Genomic DNA, 19,583 nt, shown 5'->3' with positions numbered 1-19,583 from the left:
TCTTGAAGTCAAGCAGTTCATTCTAGGTCAATGTTGGGAACTTACATGCATTCTATCAGGCCAGAGAGTTTGAATGCAGAATAGCAGGGGCAAGGGTACAGGATCCACACACATGATCAGGATGCTGGTGGAGCTAAAGCAACACAAACTGTCTAACACAGCAGCATCAAGCACAGGTGGATTCCTTATTAGTTGTTCAGGCAGAACCACACGCTGTCTGTTTGGATATTGATCAAAACGGTGCCATACTGTGGGAGTGAGGAGCACTACAACAACATTCTCATGAACCAGAAACACCAAACACTAGAAACCCTCAGTAAGGAGTCACTGCTTCAGGTCATAGACATTACATCAGAACTCTGCCCGACGATATGAATGTTTCCAGTATTTTCTGCTTTTGTCTCAAATTTCTAGCATTTATAGCAGTTTTCTTTACTTTTAGTATTTGAATGGAGGAACGCTTCACAACACAAGATCTAAGAGCAGGAGGAGGCCATTCAGTCCATCAAGCCTGCTGCACCATTTAAATAGCTAATCTCAACTTGGTCTCAACTCCATTTCTTGCCCACTCTCCACAACCCTTCAATCTGTAACTAATTACCAATCTGTCCATCTCCTCTTTAAATTTACTCAATGTCCCAGCATCCACCCTACTCCATGGGAGTGAGTTCCACAGATTTGAAAAAATTCATTTCTCCTCATCTCTGTTTTAAATCTGCTAACCCCATTCTAAAACTAGATTCCCCCACATGAAGAAGCATCCTCTCTCTGTCTACTTTGTCAATCCCCTTTAGCATCATTTTGATGTCAATTAAATCTCTTATTCTTCTAAAGTCCAGAGAATATCAGCCTAAACTGCTCAATCTCTCTTCATAAGACCAACCCCTAAGTCTGGCATCAGTTGAGTGAACCTCCTCTGGATTGCCTCCAATATAACTACATCCCTCCTCATGTAAGGGAAATAAAACCATATGCAATACTTCTCACTAATGCCTTGTACAGTTGATGCAAAACTCCCCTACTTGTATATTCTATTCCTTTGGTAATAAATATCAAAGTTCCATTTGCCTTCCTTATTACTTGCTGTACCTGAATTATCATTTTCAGTGATTTTTGCATGATCTCAGTATTACAAAGAGAACTCTAGCCAATGGAATGAATTCAGAGTGCATGAAAACTATATCATATTTACACTAGATTGAGCAAGCTTTTTAATGTTCCAGTTAATGATTTGAAGATTATTTTTATAATTCTAACCCTTTTCCCACTCATCCAAATATGTAGAACTTCTTCCTTTCTAAGTTTTGGTGATTTATAACTGTATCAATTAAATATATTTACTTCTTTTGTTTCTGATTCAGAATTTAAGTTGGAAGCATTTCTGAATCTGAAGAATTATTTTCTCCAAGTTGTACAATCCTGTCTGCTATTTGGTCAATCTCTGATATTAAACATACTTTTTTTTTCCTCCTGCCATGTTTTTTAATTGACTATGTATTAATCTTCATTCAAGGGTTTTCAATAGTGTGTCAATATTGGGCTAATGTCTTTAACTTTTAATACTGGAAATATCAATGTCATTATCACCAATGCATATTTTTCTGTCTGAAAATCTTACAAATTGTGTGGCATAGAAATGCTGTACACTTTCAATTCTGCTAACCAGGTGTTCTCCTGTTTCTTTGTGGTAAAATTGGAGGCTTTCCAATTTTCCTAACTTAATATACAATCCTTTTCCATGAGTTCTGGAAACAAACACTTCTGCTTGCGGATGCAAAATCCTTGTTTAGACCATAGCCATGACTTGGTATGGGGGGGGTTGCTGTCCATCTCATTCTTGAGGTGAATTACTTGTGGCAGAATTCTTGACATCTTAACTGCTCTTGGAGCTACATAACTAGTCTAGTTGCATTTCTGGTCATTGGTAATGCCCAGGATGTTGATAGTGGGAGAATTCAGTGATGGTAACATTATTGAATATCAAGGGGCAGTGGTTAGATGATCTCTTAATTTAATATGGCATCTTTACTGAAACATAAACATGCTAGGTTGCAGATTTGCTTTTCACTATAAAACAGAAACTTATTACACAAAATAACTAAAATTAAATTAAAACAATGAAGCTATCTATATATAACACAATTTAAAAGATTTCAGACACCTGGCAAAACAATTAGTTAAAACTCAGGGAAATTTGCATTCCTTATCACATCTGTCGTTGGCCTAATGGCTTCTTTCAATTCTGGTCTGAAACCTTTATCTTTTACTCACACAGCTGAGAGCTTATATTTTCTCAGATTGGATTAACCAATATAGATTTCAAACTAAACATTCCAAATCTAGAAGTTTCCACAAACTGAAATTCTTATACCGAGGTAATTTCAATGTTATGAACAAACTGCTTTTCTAGAAGAAACACATTTTGCATTTGACTTCAGTCAACATTTCCCCAAACTGAGTTCAGAAGAAACTTGATCATCCGAGCTTCCATTAAGCTAATGGCTTAATTTGATTTCTCTCTCTTCACCTAACACCCCAAATGTAAATCGACCTCCAATAACACTCCAGGGGCCCTTTAGTGATTTAGACTCATAGAGTCATAGAGATGTACGGCATGGAAACAGACCCTTCGGTCCAACCCGTCCATGCTGACCAGATATCCCAACTCAATCTAGTCCCACCTGCCAGCACCCGGCCCATATCCCTCCACACTCTTCCTATTCATATACCCATCCAAATGCCTCTTAAATGTTGTAATTGTCCTCAAAACATTAACCCTGCTTTCTCTAAACAGGTGCTGGCAGACCTGCTGAGTTTCTTCAACAGTTTCTGTTTCTCGTCCACACTTCCTCTGGCAGTTCATTCCATACACGTACCACCCTCTGAGTGAAAATGTTGCCCCTTAGGTCTCTTTTATATATTTCCCCTCTCACCCTAAACCTATGCCCTCTAGTTCTGGACTCCCCACCCTAGGAAGAAGACTTTGTCTATTTATCTTATCCATGACCATCATGATTTTATAAACCTCTGACGCCAGGCTCCAGGGAAAACAGTCTCAGCCTGTTCAGCCTCTCCCTATAGCTCAAATCCTCCAAACCTGGCAATATCCTTGAAAATCTTTTCTGAACCCTTTCAAGTTTCACAACATCCTTCTGATAGGAGGAGACCAGAATTGCATGCAATATTCCAAAAGTGGCCTAATCAATGTCCTGTACAGCCACAACATGACCTCCCAACTGCTGTACTCAGTGTTCTGACCAATAAAGGAAAGCATACCAAACACCTTCTTCCCTATTCTATCTACCTGCGACTCTACTTTCAAGGAAATGTGAACCTGCAGTCCAAGGTCTCTTTGTTTAACAACACGACCTAGGTCTGACCACTAAGGGTATAAGTCCTGCTAAGATTTGCTTTTCCAAAATGCAGCACCTCACATTTATCTGAATTAAACTCCATCTGCCATTCCTCAGCCCATTGGCCCATCTGATCAAGATCCCATTGTACTCTGAGGTAACCTTCTTCGCTGTCCACTACACCTCCAATTTTGATGTCATCTGCAAACTTACTAACTATACCTCCTACATTCACATCCAAATCATTTATGTGAATGATGAAAAGTAGAGAACCCAGCACCAACCCTTGTGGCATTCCACTGGTCACAGGCCTCAAGTCTGAAAAGCAACCCTCCACCTTCAAGTTAGCTTTGTATACTAATAGCTAGTTCTCTCATTTGATACACTCTGGCTGAAAAACATGGATCTGAACTAACCCATTATTAAACTCCTCCTCACAAACAGACCAAACCTATATGCCACTAATTTAAAATCCAATTCATATCACACACCACTAATACTATGTGATATCATCAGTGGGTGGAGCAAAATGTGGTATCCAATATTAACTCTTCCAGTGTCAGAACTGTCTAAAAGCATGAGCCTGTCAACAGTACACAGTGTGGACGAGAAACAGAAATTGTTGAAGAAACTCAGCAGGTCTGCCAGCACCTGTTTAGAGAAAGCAGGGTTAATGTTTCGAGGACAGTGACTCTTCCTCCGGTTCAGGGAACTGAAGGATGAGCTGTAAGGCCAGGAAATTGGATAAAGGGATGATCTGCTATGGAAGCAATGCTGAGAGAAAGAGAATATAGACTGGAATTAAATCTAGCGTATAAAGTCTGGCCAGCAATCCCAGTGGAATGAAGAAATGTTTAATTTGTTTCAAAGACCTTTCTTCCCAAATGTACTTCACAGGTATTAGCTGATTAATGCTGGGCAGACAACAAAATGTCACGATTAAGCATTCAACCCTATTTCATATCACAAAGCACAGGTTTGAGACTCAAATGATGAGGCTAACTCTGGGATCCAATCCTCTGGATATGATATAGATTCAAGGAACCAGAGCAGATAAAAAATTAGCGATGTCAGTCAGTGATCTGTGTCCTCTCCATCCTCACCATGCCCAACATATTAATTATTATTGAATTCCACGGCAGCTGCTCAGATCCAACATCTGCAATCGTTCACTTTATGTTACTGGCACATTGTTCAGTTTGAAGTGCTTTCTCATGAACTCCACTGAGACTTAAACCATCCATTAGATAATTCAATATGTGATTTGACCCAAACCCTATAAGCTCTTTAGTTGAGGGATTTTGTTTCTTTGGCCACTGAACTTGTATAGGTTTAAGCCTTTTGTCCCTGTTTGTCAGACTGTTTGTAAATCTATACTTTTATAGGATCCCCACAGTGTGGAGACAGGCCATTCGGCCCATTGATTCCACACCAACCCTCTGAAGAGCATCCAACGCAGATGCACGCCCCCCCTACCCTATCCCTGTCACCCCACATTTCCCATGGCTAACCCAACTAGCTTGCACATCTCTGGACAATATAGGCAATTTAGCATGGCCAATCCACCTGACCTGCAGATCATTTAAAAAGCTAATGGATAGATTTCAATTAAACTTGTCACAAAGATAGGGAATTATCCCAGAAAAAGCTGACTAGTCTCTGGTGAAGATGCAGAGGTAAATCCGAGTTCAGAGACAGTAAGTTTCTGTTAGGGTGAAGGGCAAGGCTAGTGTGTTTAGGGAATGTTGGATGACAAGAGAAATTGAGGCTTTGGTTAAGTCAGATATTGACAGCAGATATCGAGTGAATCCTTAAAGAGTATAAAGGCAGTAGGAGTATACTTAAGAGGAAAATCAGGAGGGCAAAAAGGGGACATGAGATAGCTTTGGCAAATAGGGTTAAGGAGAATCCAAAGGGGTTTTATAAATACATGGAGGACAAAATGGTAAGTAAGTGAGTGTGTGTATATGTTAATGTGTGAGAGAGAGTGTGTGTATGAGAGAGAATCTGTGTCTGAGTGTGATTGTGGGTACTGTGTGCAAAGACAAATTCACCCCATAGATTTATATATGTGTGTGTTTGTGTGTGTATGTGTGAAGCAAGAGAGAGATAGAGAGAGAGAGAGCGTGTGTATGAGACAGGGTCTGCGTAAGTGTGAGAGTGTATAGTATAGTGGGGTCACCTGTAGTGTCACGTGAACCCAAGATCTCCATTGAGACCATCCTTATAGTTACCACAAAGTTCCCCTTCTCTCTCTCTCTCTCACTCTCTCTCTCTCCCTCAGCCTCCGACGCTCCAGGGAAAACAGCCCCAGTCTGTTCAGCCTCTCCCTCTTGCTCAGATCTACCAACCCTGGCAACATTCTAGTAAATCTTTTCTGAACCCTTTCAAGTTTCACAACATCCTTCCAATAGAAGGAAACCAGAATTGTACCCAATATTCCAAAAGAGGTTAAGGGACATGAATAGGCTAAATAGACAAAGTATTTTCCTTTGGGTGGGTGAGTGCAGAACTAGAGGGCATAGGTTTAGGGTGAGATCGATAAGATATAAAAGAGACCTAAGGGCCAACTTTTTCACGCAGAGGGTGGTACGTGTATGGAATGAGCTGCCAAAGGAAGTGGTGGAGGCTGGTACAATTGCAACATTTAAAAGGCATCTGGATGGGTATATGAAAAGGAAGAGTTTATAGGGATATGGGGCAAGTGAAGGCAAATGAGACCAGATTAATCTGTGATATCTGGTTGGCATGGATGTGTTGAACCAAAGGATCTGTTTCCAAACTGTACATCTCTATGACTCTAAAATGTTGCTGTTGGGAATATTCTTCAGCCACTGTAGTGGAATCTGTCAAAATATGAGCAGAGTTTTCACAGCAGGATGTTGGACAGGTCTGGAGCCTTTTTGTGAAATAGAGGCTCGTAATATAAAGATTTCTTATCTCCAGTCTTGCAGTTGCCGCCCATCCACCAGATGGAGAAAGCCTCACTGATGAGCTGTGCAATTGAAATAATTTTGAGCTAACACAATGTGGCTGAAATGTACACTTTACTAAGTGCCCTCTTCCCTTGTTGTGGAATGATTAGTTTTAAAATATTTTAATAGGAATCAGCAATTTTACATTCTCACTGCAGATTTTGGGGAATATTTTATAATAAATAATTTGCAATTAATTAATGTCTCCCAGATTTACCAATTTAAAAGTTAAACATTTTTACAACTCATCATCACAAGGCAATTTTAAATAATTGCCTCTTAAATGTGTTTAATGATGTGTTTAATGTGGCATCTCTTTAAATGAATGATAGCATTCAGTTCCTAATTGTTGCCCATACTTAACCTTCATGTAACAATTTTGCTTGCACAATTCTTGATTTTGTTTGAAGGATGATCATTGATTCTACTGGACTTCACTAGTGAGAGCAGTTTATATAACCTGAATGTTTTTAACAAGTATTGGGGAACTCATTCTCAGCTTTCTAACTTTAGTCTCAATCCATTGACCATTTGAAGAAAGCAAGAGCAGGCTTAACTCCAGAATATATGCCTGGAGTGAAGAGAAGCTTAAGGTCATAATTAGGTTCATGAGGTTCATCTTTGGCAAATGTCTCAAAGTGTTGATGATGTTCCTACAACCAGAAACCTGATTGATGCATGTCAGTCCAACTGGCTATTGATATTCTCCCAACATTCAGTTTGCTTCATTCATCTAAAGTGCTCCCCTGTTGGCATTGTTAGACTGTGTACTTTCCGTAACAAACATCATTTACCAATTGGAAAAAAGTATTAAAACAAAATGTTAATAGTACCAATTAAGTGCCTTGCCATATTTTACACAAATACACCAAACACGGCCCATAAGTTGAATCACCAGGTGGGGTTTTTTAACCTCTTTGTGACTTCTCCAGCAATTTACTCTGCGCTGCAGTCCTCCCCTGAGAAACCTAACAATATGACTTTCAATACCTTTCCAGAATTGTTTCATTAGGTCCATCAGTCATTTCATACTGAACTTTTCCCTCTGGAACTTCCTTTCCCTTTCCTTATATTCTGCTCTGTATGTAGAGCAACGATGGAACATAATAACTGCACAGTGGGGGGTTCAGGTTGCTGTGACAATGTGCATTCACAGTTATAGGCAAAGGTCTCAGCACACGGACTGGTAGAGGCAGAGATGCAGGTACAGGTATAGATTCAGGTTCAGGTACAGGCCAGACTTGCAACCTGAACATTTTCTCTGTACAGTCTTCAGATTCTTTGTGAAGTGATTAGTGTAGCCACAAACAGAGAAAACAAACAAAAACCAACAATAATAAGAGGTGACCCAGCTTACTTTCACATCAATAAAGTGAAGAATCTAAACAGACTAAAAGGGCTTAAAGCTACAAATTCCTTGTGACGGATGGTATTTGCTTCAGAATTAAAGTATGGAATATTCTCAATATCAGATTTACCAGGAGGTCCTGCAGATTGGAAGAAAGCTGGTATTGTACAGAAAAGAGTAATCAAAGTGAGCCAAGTTATTATTGCCTGTCACTTTAGCACCCCACCCCGTCCCCTGGCCAATATCTCTGTCTCAGGCTTGCTGCAGTGCTCCAGTGAAGCTCAGCACAAGTGGAAGAACAACACATCATCTTTTGCTTGGGGACCTTGCAGTCTTTTGGAATTAATATCGAGTTCAACAATTTTGGGGTTTGAGGCACATTCTCCCAACCCTCACACACCAGATCTTGACTTTACATGGTCTGTTATTACACACTACCCATTGTTAGCTACTAATTGTTCCCAATAACAGCTTCCCAGCCAGATCATTACCCACTCCTTTGTCTGTCCAACTGCTCTTCTCTCTCTTTGGGCTCTATTTCCACTTGTTATTTACTCCTTACATCCTCCCCCCAGCTCTATCTTTTGCATAAAAAAAACATTTTCCTACCATCAGTTCTGAGGAAGGGTCATAGAAGCTGAAGTGTTAACTCTGATTTTTCTTCACGTGCGCTGCCAGTCCTGCTAAGCTTTTCCAGCAATTTCTGTTTTTATTATTATTATTTCTGGGGCTGTGATGATGAGCAACCTGGTATCGAAAGGGGAAATCCAGAGGAACTAGCTGAGCAAGTGGCATCTCGAGCAGACCGTGGTTTTGCGGGATGGGACATGAAGCCATTGCAAAAGATCAATATGTGAAGTATTGAGAACTGAAGGAAAAGTGACAATGGCTGGGGGAAAGAAGGGATGTGTGAGTGAAGGGAGAAACTCTGAACGAGTGCTCAAGGAATCAATGCTTGAACTGTTTCTATCAACTGGTCGGCTGATTGGTTATAGACACCTTCCAGCAGATGGGTATGAAAGGAGACCCAGGACCTCATAAAACAGACATGTCCCATTGAGGCGATGAATGCAATCTTATTAGGCTTCATTTTTAGCCCACCTCCAGAGCAGAGGTTACTGAAGGTTAGAGCTCAGATAAATGACCATTGTAATATCTGAGGTAAAGGTTCACTGTAAAATATACGATGCACCTGCTCAATGAATGATGTTGAAATGGGTAAGGATGGAGTGGAAAGGTCTTCATTAAATGTGACATTGTGGAGTAGCAATCCAGGCAGAGAAGGTGTTGTATGATATTGTTAAATCAATGGAGAGTGATGTTGCAATCAGACCCTGGGTACCAGTGGATGGTTTAAAACATTGAGATGTCCAAGTAAAGGTCGAGAAAGAAGACTGGACGTGATGGCTGTTCAGGCATGACAGAAGCCAATTGAAGGAGGACCACCTGGAGATAATGGATAGTACAGAAAAGATCAACTTGTTCTAGTGAAACTATCACATTCCCAACCTGGCAACAGAACAATTGACAACTGATGTGAGAAAAATCTTTCTGGAGAATGAGATAAATATCTGATTGGGTGTGACAGACAGAGAGTTGGTGCCAGTTAGTGCACTCATGGAGAACAGGTTTTCTCAGCTCACTGGGAATGATTGCTCCTCGTCTGCTCTTGATGTTTCACTCAGTGATCAGCAGCTTCAAGGAATGGGGGAACGGGATGACTCAACACTCTCTGGGCCAAATGGCCTCCATCGGTGCCATAATAACTCTGACTTGAGAAAGAAACCATCTGGTATAGATGGTAACATCTGGTTAACAAAGAACTGTCAATGATGGAACTCACAACATCTGAAGCCAGAGGTATCTCCCTCTGTTGAATTTTCAATCCCAGCCCTGGGGTCTCGAACCTCAAGACATTACCTATTAATCTCAATTATTACAATAAATGCCTTCTATCCATGCACCAACCTCCAAAACTGTATTTTTTGCAGACTCCATCAGAAACACAAAAAGCCCCAATCTTGCCTACTCCTTTAATCCTGTTGGCGAATATTCAACTGTTCTTTGCTATCACATGAAGTGAAACAAGGGGGCTGCGGACTGTGGTGCTGGAGACTTCAGGAGGAAGTCAAAATGAGTCATCCGCTCAGAGCGTCTGGCTGATGACGGTTACAAGTTCTTCTGCATTGTCTTCTGTAGTGATGTGGTCAGCTCTCTCTTCATTGATTATGGGATTATTTGTGGAGCCCCTTCCTTTGTTTAATTGTCCACCACCATATTTGGGTGTGACAGAACTGCAGATAGAAAATCCAAGCCTAAACTATTCTTCAATCTGGTGCATTGGCCAATGTTGCAACTCAATAAAATCAGCAAGAATGAACTGCTATCTCATTGTTATCAATGGGAGCTTGCTGTTGTCTAATCGATGGCTCTATTGTAGCAGTGACTACCCTCGTAAATGCGGTTCTGATGCATTTCAGGTCTTTCAAAGGGAGAGTGGTACTATATAAATACAAGTTTTTGTTTTCCTTTCTTTTAGTTCTTGGTAGAAGTCCCACATAAGAGCGAACATCCATTTGGTTAATTATCAATCCCTTGATCCACAGATTATAAAGGGCAGAAAGTCAAAGCCTGGTTTGAAGTGAATGGAAATTCATGTAAAAAAAGCATAAATCCATGACAAAGTATTGAGACAACAAATTTTCAAATTGACACTGTCTCAATAAAAGATAAGCACAAAGTGACACTGCTTTCCAAGGACAGAAATAACAATGGTTAAATATGCTGACAATGTAGAATCGTGTTCATGTTTACATTTTTTTCAAGTTGTACACTGTACTGGTCAGTGGTGTGCAATAGCAGAACAAAGAAAGAGATAAATATTTACCCTTCGAATATCTTTTCCAAAGGTTTCACTATAACTGGTGCCAAGGATCTCAAAATTAATGTTGGAGTTTGATGTACCATCTGCAAATCCCATGGGTCCAGTCAGCCCTATAATTTGACCCTAGGGTAGTAAAACAGAGAACAGTTAATCAGCATACGTGTACAGCATCACACAGCTCCTGCTCTTTCAGAATCGATCCTCAGCACTGGAAACAATAATTAACCCTCTAATATTTCTGCATAACACTCTGAAGAGAACTGTGACTTCAACAAAATCTTCTATCAGACATGTAATGTATACTTTATATATACGGTCGCATCGAGATCACATCATTAAACTTAAAACTGTTATAAACAAAACTAACTGTCTTTGAGAAACTCTAATTATTGAATTGTTTAATAATTAATCCCATCATGTAGATTGTCAATTATCTTAATCACTCCAAATCACTTTAATATATAAACTATCTGATTTAGGTCTTTTCCTGAGGGTAGGGGAGACCAAAACTAGAAGGCGTAGGTTTAGGGTGAGAGGGGAAAGATTTAAAAGAGACCTAAGGGGCAATGTTTTCACACAGAGGGTGGTGCTGGCATGAGATGAGTTGACAGAAGAAGTGGTGGAGGCTGGTACAATTACAGCATTTAAAAGGCACCTGAATGGGTATATGAATAGGAAGGGGTTAGAGGGAACACGAGTCAAATGCTGGCAAATAGGACTAGATTGATTTAGTTACCTAGTCAGCATGGGTGAGTTGGACCGAAGGGTCTGCTGTACAGCTCTATGACTCTAGTCACATCCACTATTTAGGTTTACAGAGATGAGGGCAAGACAAGAGGATAGGTGTTAGTTTGGTCTATTGCAGAACCAGCACAGAGTAGATTCATCAGACAGTCTTCTTTGTAAAGTTTTTTGAAGGTTTCATGTAAAATTTGTTTCTGCCTTGTTGAAAAAGAATTCAAATAGATCCACTCACTTCCCAATTACTCCCAGAATATAAAATTATCCTGGATGAAACAGCTTCCCTTCCTATCAATGTCCACGCTTCACAACCTAATGAATGCTGGCCATCATTTATCTGTGATTAACTACTACAATGGGTTATCAGATCATTCATTTACTGTTTTGGGAAGTTGCTGTGTACAGATTGATTGCTTTGTCCCAAATATATCATTAATTTCTACATTTCAAATGTTCCACAGGCTGTAAAGCATTATAGGACATCCTGCAGAAATGAAACAAAAACAGAAACTGCTGGAAAAGCTCAACAGGTCTGGCAGTGTCTGTAGAAAGAGAGATCAGAGTTAATGTTTCAGATCCAGTGACCCTTCCTCAGAGCTGTTCTCCACTGGAAATATTCATACTGAATTCTCTCCACAGATGCTGCCAGACCTGCTGACCTTTTCCAGCAATTTCTGCTTTTGTCTCTGATTTACAGCATCTGCAATTCCTTCGGTTTTCTGTAGAAATGTAAGTTTGTTCTTCTATTTACAACACCAGCTTCCTTTTTTTTTAATTCTCTAAATTCAAATTGGCACAGGTTGTTTTCTATGCTTACAGAGAACCTGATACTGAATAGACTTGTTCAGATGGCTTGAAATGTGGCTAATTGGGAAGTCTTGGTATAAACAAGGATTATCTGATTATTGCTATGATTATCTTAAATGACTGAAATCCTTGGAACACTGAGCACTCAACTGGATACCATTCTTTTGCAATCAAGTAAACTGCTGGAGTTTTGCAAAGGTAATTTTGCTTTCACAGAGTCAGTTGCCGGCCAAGTAACACTCCCAGGAAATGGTTGGTTGTTTTGTATGGATATATGGATTCCATATAAGAGATGCAAAGTCAAATTGAATTCTGCTCAGAGAGTGAATCAGCTGCTGTTGGAGTCACTGCTCTTTGTAGATTGGGAAACACTTTTACTTCTTATGTTCCTTTCCACGACTCAGAATGTAAAATGGGTGGAAATGCTTGGATCCTGCAAACTGATTCTCAAACAGTTGGTGAAATCTGATTTAGTCAGACTGTAAAATGAGTGGGAATGCTTGGATCCTGCAAATTGATTCTCACAAACAGTTGGTGAAATCTGATTTAGTCATGGGTTGAAGCAGCACTTGGCACTGATTGGCAAACTAATTACATAATTATCAGGACACATTGCTAATAACAACAGCAACGTGCCTGAAGATGCATGGCACTGTTACCAAACCATCTGTGATCACACATAAAATCTGTCATTTATAGTCTAATACAGTTTCCAAACGCTGTTGTATTTGTTAAAGAGAGCAACCATCAAGCAACATAAACTGACATGACTTTATTGGGCAAAAGTCCCTCCTCACTCATTTCCATTAGCCGACATATACAAAGCCAGTTCTCAGAGGTATACTGATCGGTTGCTCTGTCTCCACCTGGAAATATGCTCAGGAATTCTGAGCTTACTGTCTGATTCCCTGCCCTCTGTCCCACACTAAGTGCCAACTACATGGGCTATGATTAGGAGCAGATCTGATCTTTGCTTTACACACAGTACTCCTACACATAGACCAATAATGCCATTTTATTTACTTACCTTTCAACTCCAGCAAGCTGTACTAAGGCATTATATAAAAACAAAGAATTAAACCTAAGTGGGGAATCAGTGAAAAATACTAATTGCTTGATATATTAAATGCTCATTAGTATCAAGTGAAAGTTGGCAATGTGATAAAACTAGTCAAACAGTCCAGTCTATTAACACCATTTATGAAACAAAAGGGGCATTGGTTGGAATTTCCGCTTCTATTGAAGGATAAATTCTGTAACAAGACAGAAACAGGTTAAATGAAGGAACTAAAATGAAATAAGGGGCTGGTGGAAGTAAGCTATTTCAAAAACTCAACAAAGAGGGATGTGGATAAAGACTTAATTCATTGATGGATGGATCAGTGTCAATCTGCAGAGGTGAATGTTAATGGGTCAGCTTCGTATTTGTCTGTCTTTCTGAATTCTTAATGACAAACAATGTCCTGCTTGCTGCGTCCTCCTTTTAACACACAAGGAAACATGATACCTTGATAGTGAGTTATGAGAAGATTTGATGATGTTACCTAGTATGGTGACGAAACGTCTGAAAACAAACCTTCCAGCTCAGCAAGCAAACTTACATGCATAATACCTTGATTTCATAAACACAAGAATATTAAAGCAGGGGAGAGCAGCAGTTTCTTCTGACTAATAGAGTCCTTAATGTAAAGCAATTGATAGTTTTAAGGCCACGGAGGAAGATGTCAGAGTCACCAATAAGATGAGGATTGAGATGCAAACTTCAAATCCCACGAGACCCATTCCACAAAATGAGGAAGTGAGCAGGTAGCCAATATGAAGGGTCTGAGGGAGATGGTGGTGTGAAGTAACCGTGAGGTTCAATGAGGACTGTTTGGAACTGGAAAGATGAATCTGAGAAACACATGAGAAAAAATGGTAGACAGAGAATGGAGAGGGAGACAATTGAGAAATTGAGAAATTCAATTCAATTCAAAAGGTAGGGAGAAGACTGAGGAAGGGAGGAATGAGGAAGAGAGGATTGATGAAGTGGGTGAGGAGGGAATTGAGGAAGGAAGTGAGGAGAAAATTGAGGAAGAGGGTGAGAGAACTGAATTCAACTCATACAAGAAAGAAATGGTATAGGCTTTGCACACTTTAATGAACAATTATAATGTCTTTCTAAGACTTGACTAGTCTAAGTGCCACAAAATGCAGAACCCCCCTCAACATGGCACAGACTCTCTGAGACATCACATTGCAGCCACAGCCTGACCAACCAGACTATTCCAGCAGATGCACAATTTTGTCTCCATAGCAACAATGTGGATACAAATCAGCTGGTTATGAAATTTCTGGGAATTTTTATGCGAACTCAAATCGTACAAACGCAGTCTTAGCAACTGCAACCAATCCCAAGCTAGTCCCACTTACTGAGAACGATGCAGCTTTACACCCAAGCACACTACATGGTCACTATGTTAACATCCACTAATCTCCATGAAGAAAGGCAACAGAATCCCAGCAAAGTGGCATCGCGTGAATTGTTGGATCTTCAAGGATACTGACTGCCATCCACAGCAGACTCACTCAGACTCTCACCGTCCAGGTGGATCCAGCACCTGGTGATGGTAAAAATCTGCACCCTCGGCAACTCTCAGAGCATTGCCCAGTATGACTTTGCTCATCTTGGGCTCCTGGGCACAAAATGCAAGCTGCCTCCATCAGTAACTCGGGTCAGAGAGTGCACCTGGACACTGGTTGAAGGATCACCCTGCTCCTCAGTCATTTCATTGGCAGCTCAGAGGAATGGGGGTTTTCGGCACAGATCAGCCAATCAGTGCCTGAGAGGGGACTAAGTCAATCAGAGTAAAATGACTGTAAAGTAATGAGGTGAGAGTCACTTCAAACTGGCCAAGAACAAACTATATCATTACTAGGGATGGAATCAATCTATGTCAGCTTACCTTTCTGTCTGTGATAGCTGTACCCACTGTTTACAGCTTCCTTTCCCCATCACCCCCAGAGCTATGAGAGGTTTTGAATTTTCTGTTCCAAATTTGCAACAACCCACAAATGGGCACAGTCTCCTCCTGGGCCCCCAGAGTCACTCAGGACACCCACTGGGTTCTCCTGTGCTCTCTGCGTTCCTCACATAATGCACGGTTTTGGGTCTGACTTTGAGCCATTTGACGTTTCTTACATTTTGAATGGTATCCAGCATGGATTTCCCTCCGTTCCAGGGTTTGGTCGATTTCCGCATGCAGTTCAGGCTCGCCATGCTGTGCCACTTCCGGTCCTCCAGCTTCCTGTGGAAGGCTCCAGCCAGTAACAAAACACTGTCATAAAGATAAAGGTTGGACGTCTGTGGAACACAGAGAGAGAACATTGTTACTGTTACTGAGAGGATTGTTACTGTTACTGAGAATGTTGTAACTGTTACTGAGAGGATTGTTACTGTTACTGAGAATATTGTTATTGTTACTGAGAGTATTGTTACTGTTACTGAGAATATTGTAACTGTTACTGAGAGGATTGTTACTGTTACTGAGAATATTGTTACTGTTACTGAGAGGATTGTTACTGTTACTGAGAATGTTGTAACTGTTACTGAGAGGATTGTTACTGTTACTGAGAATATTGTTATTGTTACTGAGAGTATTGTTACTGTTACTGAGAATATTGTAACTGTTACTGAGAGGATTGTTACTGTTACTGAGAATATTGTTATTGTTACTGAGAGGATTGTTACTCTTACTGAGAATATTGTTACTGTTACTGAGAATATTGTAACTGTTACTAAGAATATTGTTATTGTTACTGAGAGGGGTGTTACTGTTACTGAGAATATTGTAACTGTTACCGAGAGGATTGTTACTGTTACTGAGAATATTGTTACTGTTACTGAGAGGATTGTTACTGTTACTGAGAATATTGTTATTGTTACTGAGAGGATAGTTACTGTTACTGAGAATATAGTTGTTGATACTGAGAATATTGTTAATGTTACTGAGAGGATTGTTACAGTTACTGAGAAGACTGTTACTCTTACTGAGAATATTGTTACTGTTACTGAGAATATTGTAACTGTTACTGAGAATATTGTTATTGTTACTGAGAGTGGTGTTACTGTTACTGAGAATATTGTAACTGTTACTGAGAGGATTGTTACTGTTACTGAGAGGATTGTTACTGTTACTGAGAATATTGTTACTGTTACTGAGAACATTGTAACTGTTACTGAGAATATTGTTACTGTTACTGAGAATATTGTTACTGTTACTGAGAACATTGTAACTGTTACTGAGAATATTGTTAGTGTTACTGAGAATATTGTTACTGTTACTGAGAATATTGTAACTGTTACTGAGAGGATTGTTACTCTTACTGAGAATGTTGTAACTTTTACTGAGAGGATTGTTACTGTTACTGAGAGGATTGTTATTGTTACTGAGAGGGTTGTTACTGTTACTGAGAGGATTGTTACTGTTACTGAGAATATTGTAACTGTTACTGAGAATATTGTTACTGTTACTGAGAGGATTGTTACTGTTACTGAGAGGATTGTTACTGTTACTGAGAATATTGTAACTGTTACTGAGAATATTGTTACTGTTACTGAGGGGATTGTTACTGTTACTGAGAGGATTGTTACTGTTACTGAGAGGATTGTTACTGTTACTGAGAATATTGTAACTGTTACTGAGAATATTGTTACTGTTACTGAGGGGATTGTTACTGTTACTGAGAATATTGTTACTGTTACTGAGAACATTGTAACTGTTACTGAGTGGGTTGTTACTGTTACTGAGAATATTGTTACTGTTACTGAGAACATTGTTACTGTTACTGAGAGGGTTGTTACTGTTACTGAGAATATTGTTATTGTGACTGAGAATATTGTTACTGTTACTGAGAGGATTGTAACTGTTACTGAGAATATTGTTACTGTTACTGAGAATATTGTTACTGTTACTGAGAACATTGTAACTGTTACTGAGTGGGTTGTTACTGTTACTGAGAATATTGTTACTGTTACTGAGAACATTGTTATTGTTACTGAGAGGGTTGTTACTGTTACTGAGAATATTGTTATTGTTACTGAGAATATTGTTACTGTTACTGAGAGGATTGTAACTGTTACTGAGAATATTGTTACTGTTACTGAGAGGATTGTTACTGTTACTGAGAATATTGTAACAGTTACTGAGAGGATTGTTACTGTCATTGAGAATATTGTTATTGTTACTGAGTGGATTGTTACTGTTACTGAGAATATTGTTACTGTTACTGAAAGGGTTGTTACAGTTACTGAGAGGATTGTTACTGTTACTGAGAATATTGTTATTGTTACTGAGAGGATTGTTACTGTTACTGAGAATATTGTTGTTACTGAGAGGATTGTTACTGTTACTGAGAATATTGTTACTATTACTGAGAGGGTTGTTACTGTTACTGAGAATATTGTTACAGAGAATATTGTTATTGTTACTGAGAGGATTGTTACTGTTACTGAGAATATTGTTATTGTTACTGAGAATATTGTAACAGTTACTGAGAGGATTGTTACTGTTACTGAGAATATTTTTATTGTTACTGAGAGGATTCTTACTGTTACTGCGAATATTGTTACTGTTACTGAGAGGGTTGTTACTGTTACTGAGAATATTGTTACTGTTACTGAGAGGTTTGTTACTGTTACTGCGAATATTGTTATTGTTACTGAGAGGGTTGTTACTGTTACTGAGAATATTGTTACTGTTACTGAGAGGATTGTTACTGTTACTGAGAATATTGTTATCGTTACTGAGAGGATTGTTACTGTTACTGAGAATATTGTAACTGTTACTGAGAATATTGTTACTGTTACTGAGAGGATTGTTACTGTTACTGAGAGTATTGTTACTGTTACTGAGAGGATTGTTACTGAGAATATTGTAACAGTTACTGTGAGGATTGTTACTGTTATTGAGAATATTGTTATTGTTACTGAGAGGATTGTTACTGTTACTGAGAATATTGTTATTGTTACTGAGAGGATTGTTACTGTTACTGAGAATATTGTAACTGTTACTGAGAGGATTGTTACTCTTACTGAGAACATTGTAACTGTTACTGAGAATATTGTTACTGTTACTGAGAATATTGTTACTGTTACTGAGAACATTGTAACTGTTACTGAGAATATTGTTAGTGTTACTGAGAATATTGTAACTGTTACTGAGAGGATTGTTACTCTTACTGAGAATGTTGTAACTTTTACTGAGAGGATTGTTACTGTTACTGAGAATATTGTAACTGTTACTGAGAGGTTTGTTACTGTTACTGAGAGGATTGTTATTGTTACTGAGAGGGTTGTTACTGTTACTGAGAATATTGTAACTGTTACTGAGAGGATTGTTACTGTTACTGAGAATATTGTTACTGTTACTGAGAGGATTGTTACTGTTACTGAGAATATTGTTATTGTTACTGAGAGGATTGTTACTGTTACTGAGAATATAGTTGTTGATACTGAGAATATTGTTACTGTTACTGAGAGGATTGTTACAGTTACTGAGAAGACTGTTACTCTTACTGAGAATATTGTTACTGTTACTGAGAATATTGTAACTGTTACTGAGAATATTGTTATTGTTACTGAGAGGGGTGTTACTGTTACTGAGAATATTGTAACTGTTACTGAGAGGATTGTTACTGTTACTGAGAGGATTGTTACTGTTACTGAGAATATTGTTACTGTTACTGAGAGGATTGTTACTGTTACTGAGAATATTGTTACTGTTACTGAGAATATTGTAACTGTTACTGAGAATATTGTTACTGTTACTGAGGGGATTGTTACTGTTACTGAGAATATTGTTACTGTTACTGAGAACATTGTAACTGTTACTGAGTGGGTTGTTACTGTTACTGAGAATATTGTTACTGTTACTGAGAGGGTTGTTACTGTTACTGAGAATATTGTTATTGTTACTGAGAATATTGTTACTGTTACTGAGAGGATTGTAACTGTTACTGAGAATATTGTTACTGTTACTGAGAATATTGTTACTGTTACTGAGAATATTGTTACTGTTACTGAGAACATTGTAACTGTTACTGAGTGGGTTGTTACTGTTACTGAGAATATTGTTACTGTTACTGAGAACATTGTTACTGTTACTGAGAGGGTTGTTACTGTTACTGAGAATATTGTTATTGTTACTGAGAATATTGTTACTGTTACTGAGAGGATTGTAACTGTTACTGAGAATATTGTTACTGTTACTGAGAGGATTGTTACTGTTATTGGGAATATTGTTATTGTTACTGAGTGGATTGTTACTGTTACTGAGAATATTGTTACTGTTACTGAAAGGGTTGTTACAGTTACTGAGAGGATTGTTACTGTTACTGAGAATATTGTTATTGTTACTGAGAGGATTGTTACTGTTACTGAGAATATTGTTGTTACTGAGAGGATTGTTACTGTTACTGAGAATATTGTTACTGTT

At 38.9% G+C, this 19,583-nt stretch overlaps 1 protein-coding gene across 3 annotated transcripts in view; it reads right to left on the bottom strand.

Moving 5' to 3' along the window:
* The window catches only part of LOC122541732 (glutamate receptor ionotropic, delta-1-like), an 849,209-nt gene that overhangs the window by 184,959 nt on the left and 644,667 nt on the right, over window positions 1–19,583 (bottom strand). For all 3 annotated transcript variants that reach the window (XM_087982611.1, XM_087982612.1, XM_087982613.1), the window contains 2 exons: window positions 15,290–15,451; window positions 10,564–10,683 (listed from right to left, as the gene is read on the bottom strand). In XM_087982611.1, the coding sequence (XP_087838737.1) occupies window positions 10,564–10,683; window positions 15,290–15,451 (282 nt within the window). The remainder of the gene's footprint in view (window positions 1–10,563; window positions 10,684–15,289; window positions 15,452–19,583) is intronic.

Source organism: Chiloscyllium plagiosum, unplaced genomic scaffold (assembly GCF_037043375.1).
Source record: "Chiloscyllium plagiosum isolate Xiang-an unplaced genomic scaffold, Cpla_swu_hap1 HiC_scaffold_43, whole genome shotgun sequence".
Taxonomy (NCBI): Eukaryota; Metazoa; Chordata; class Chondrichthyes; order Orectolobiformes; family Hemiscylliidae; genus Chiloscyllium; species Chiloscyllium plagiosum.
This window is presented reverse-complemented; position numbering and strand designations above follow the sequence as displayed.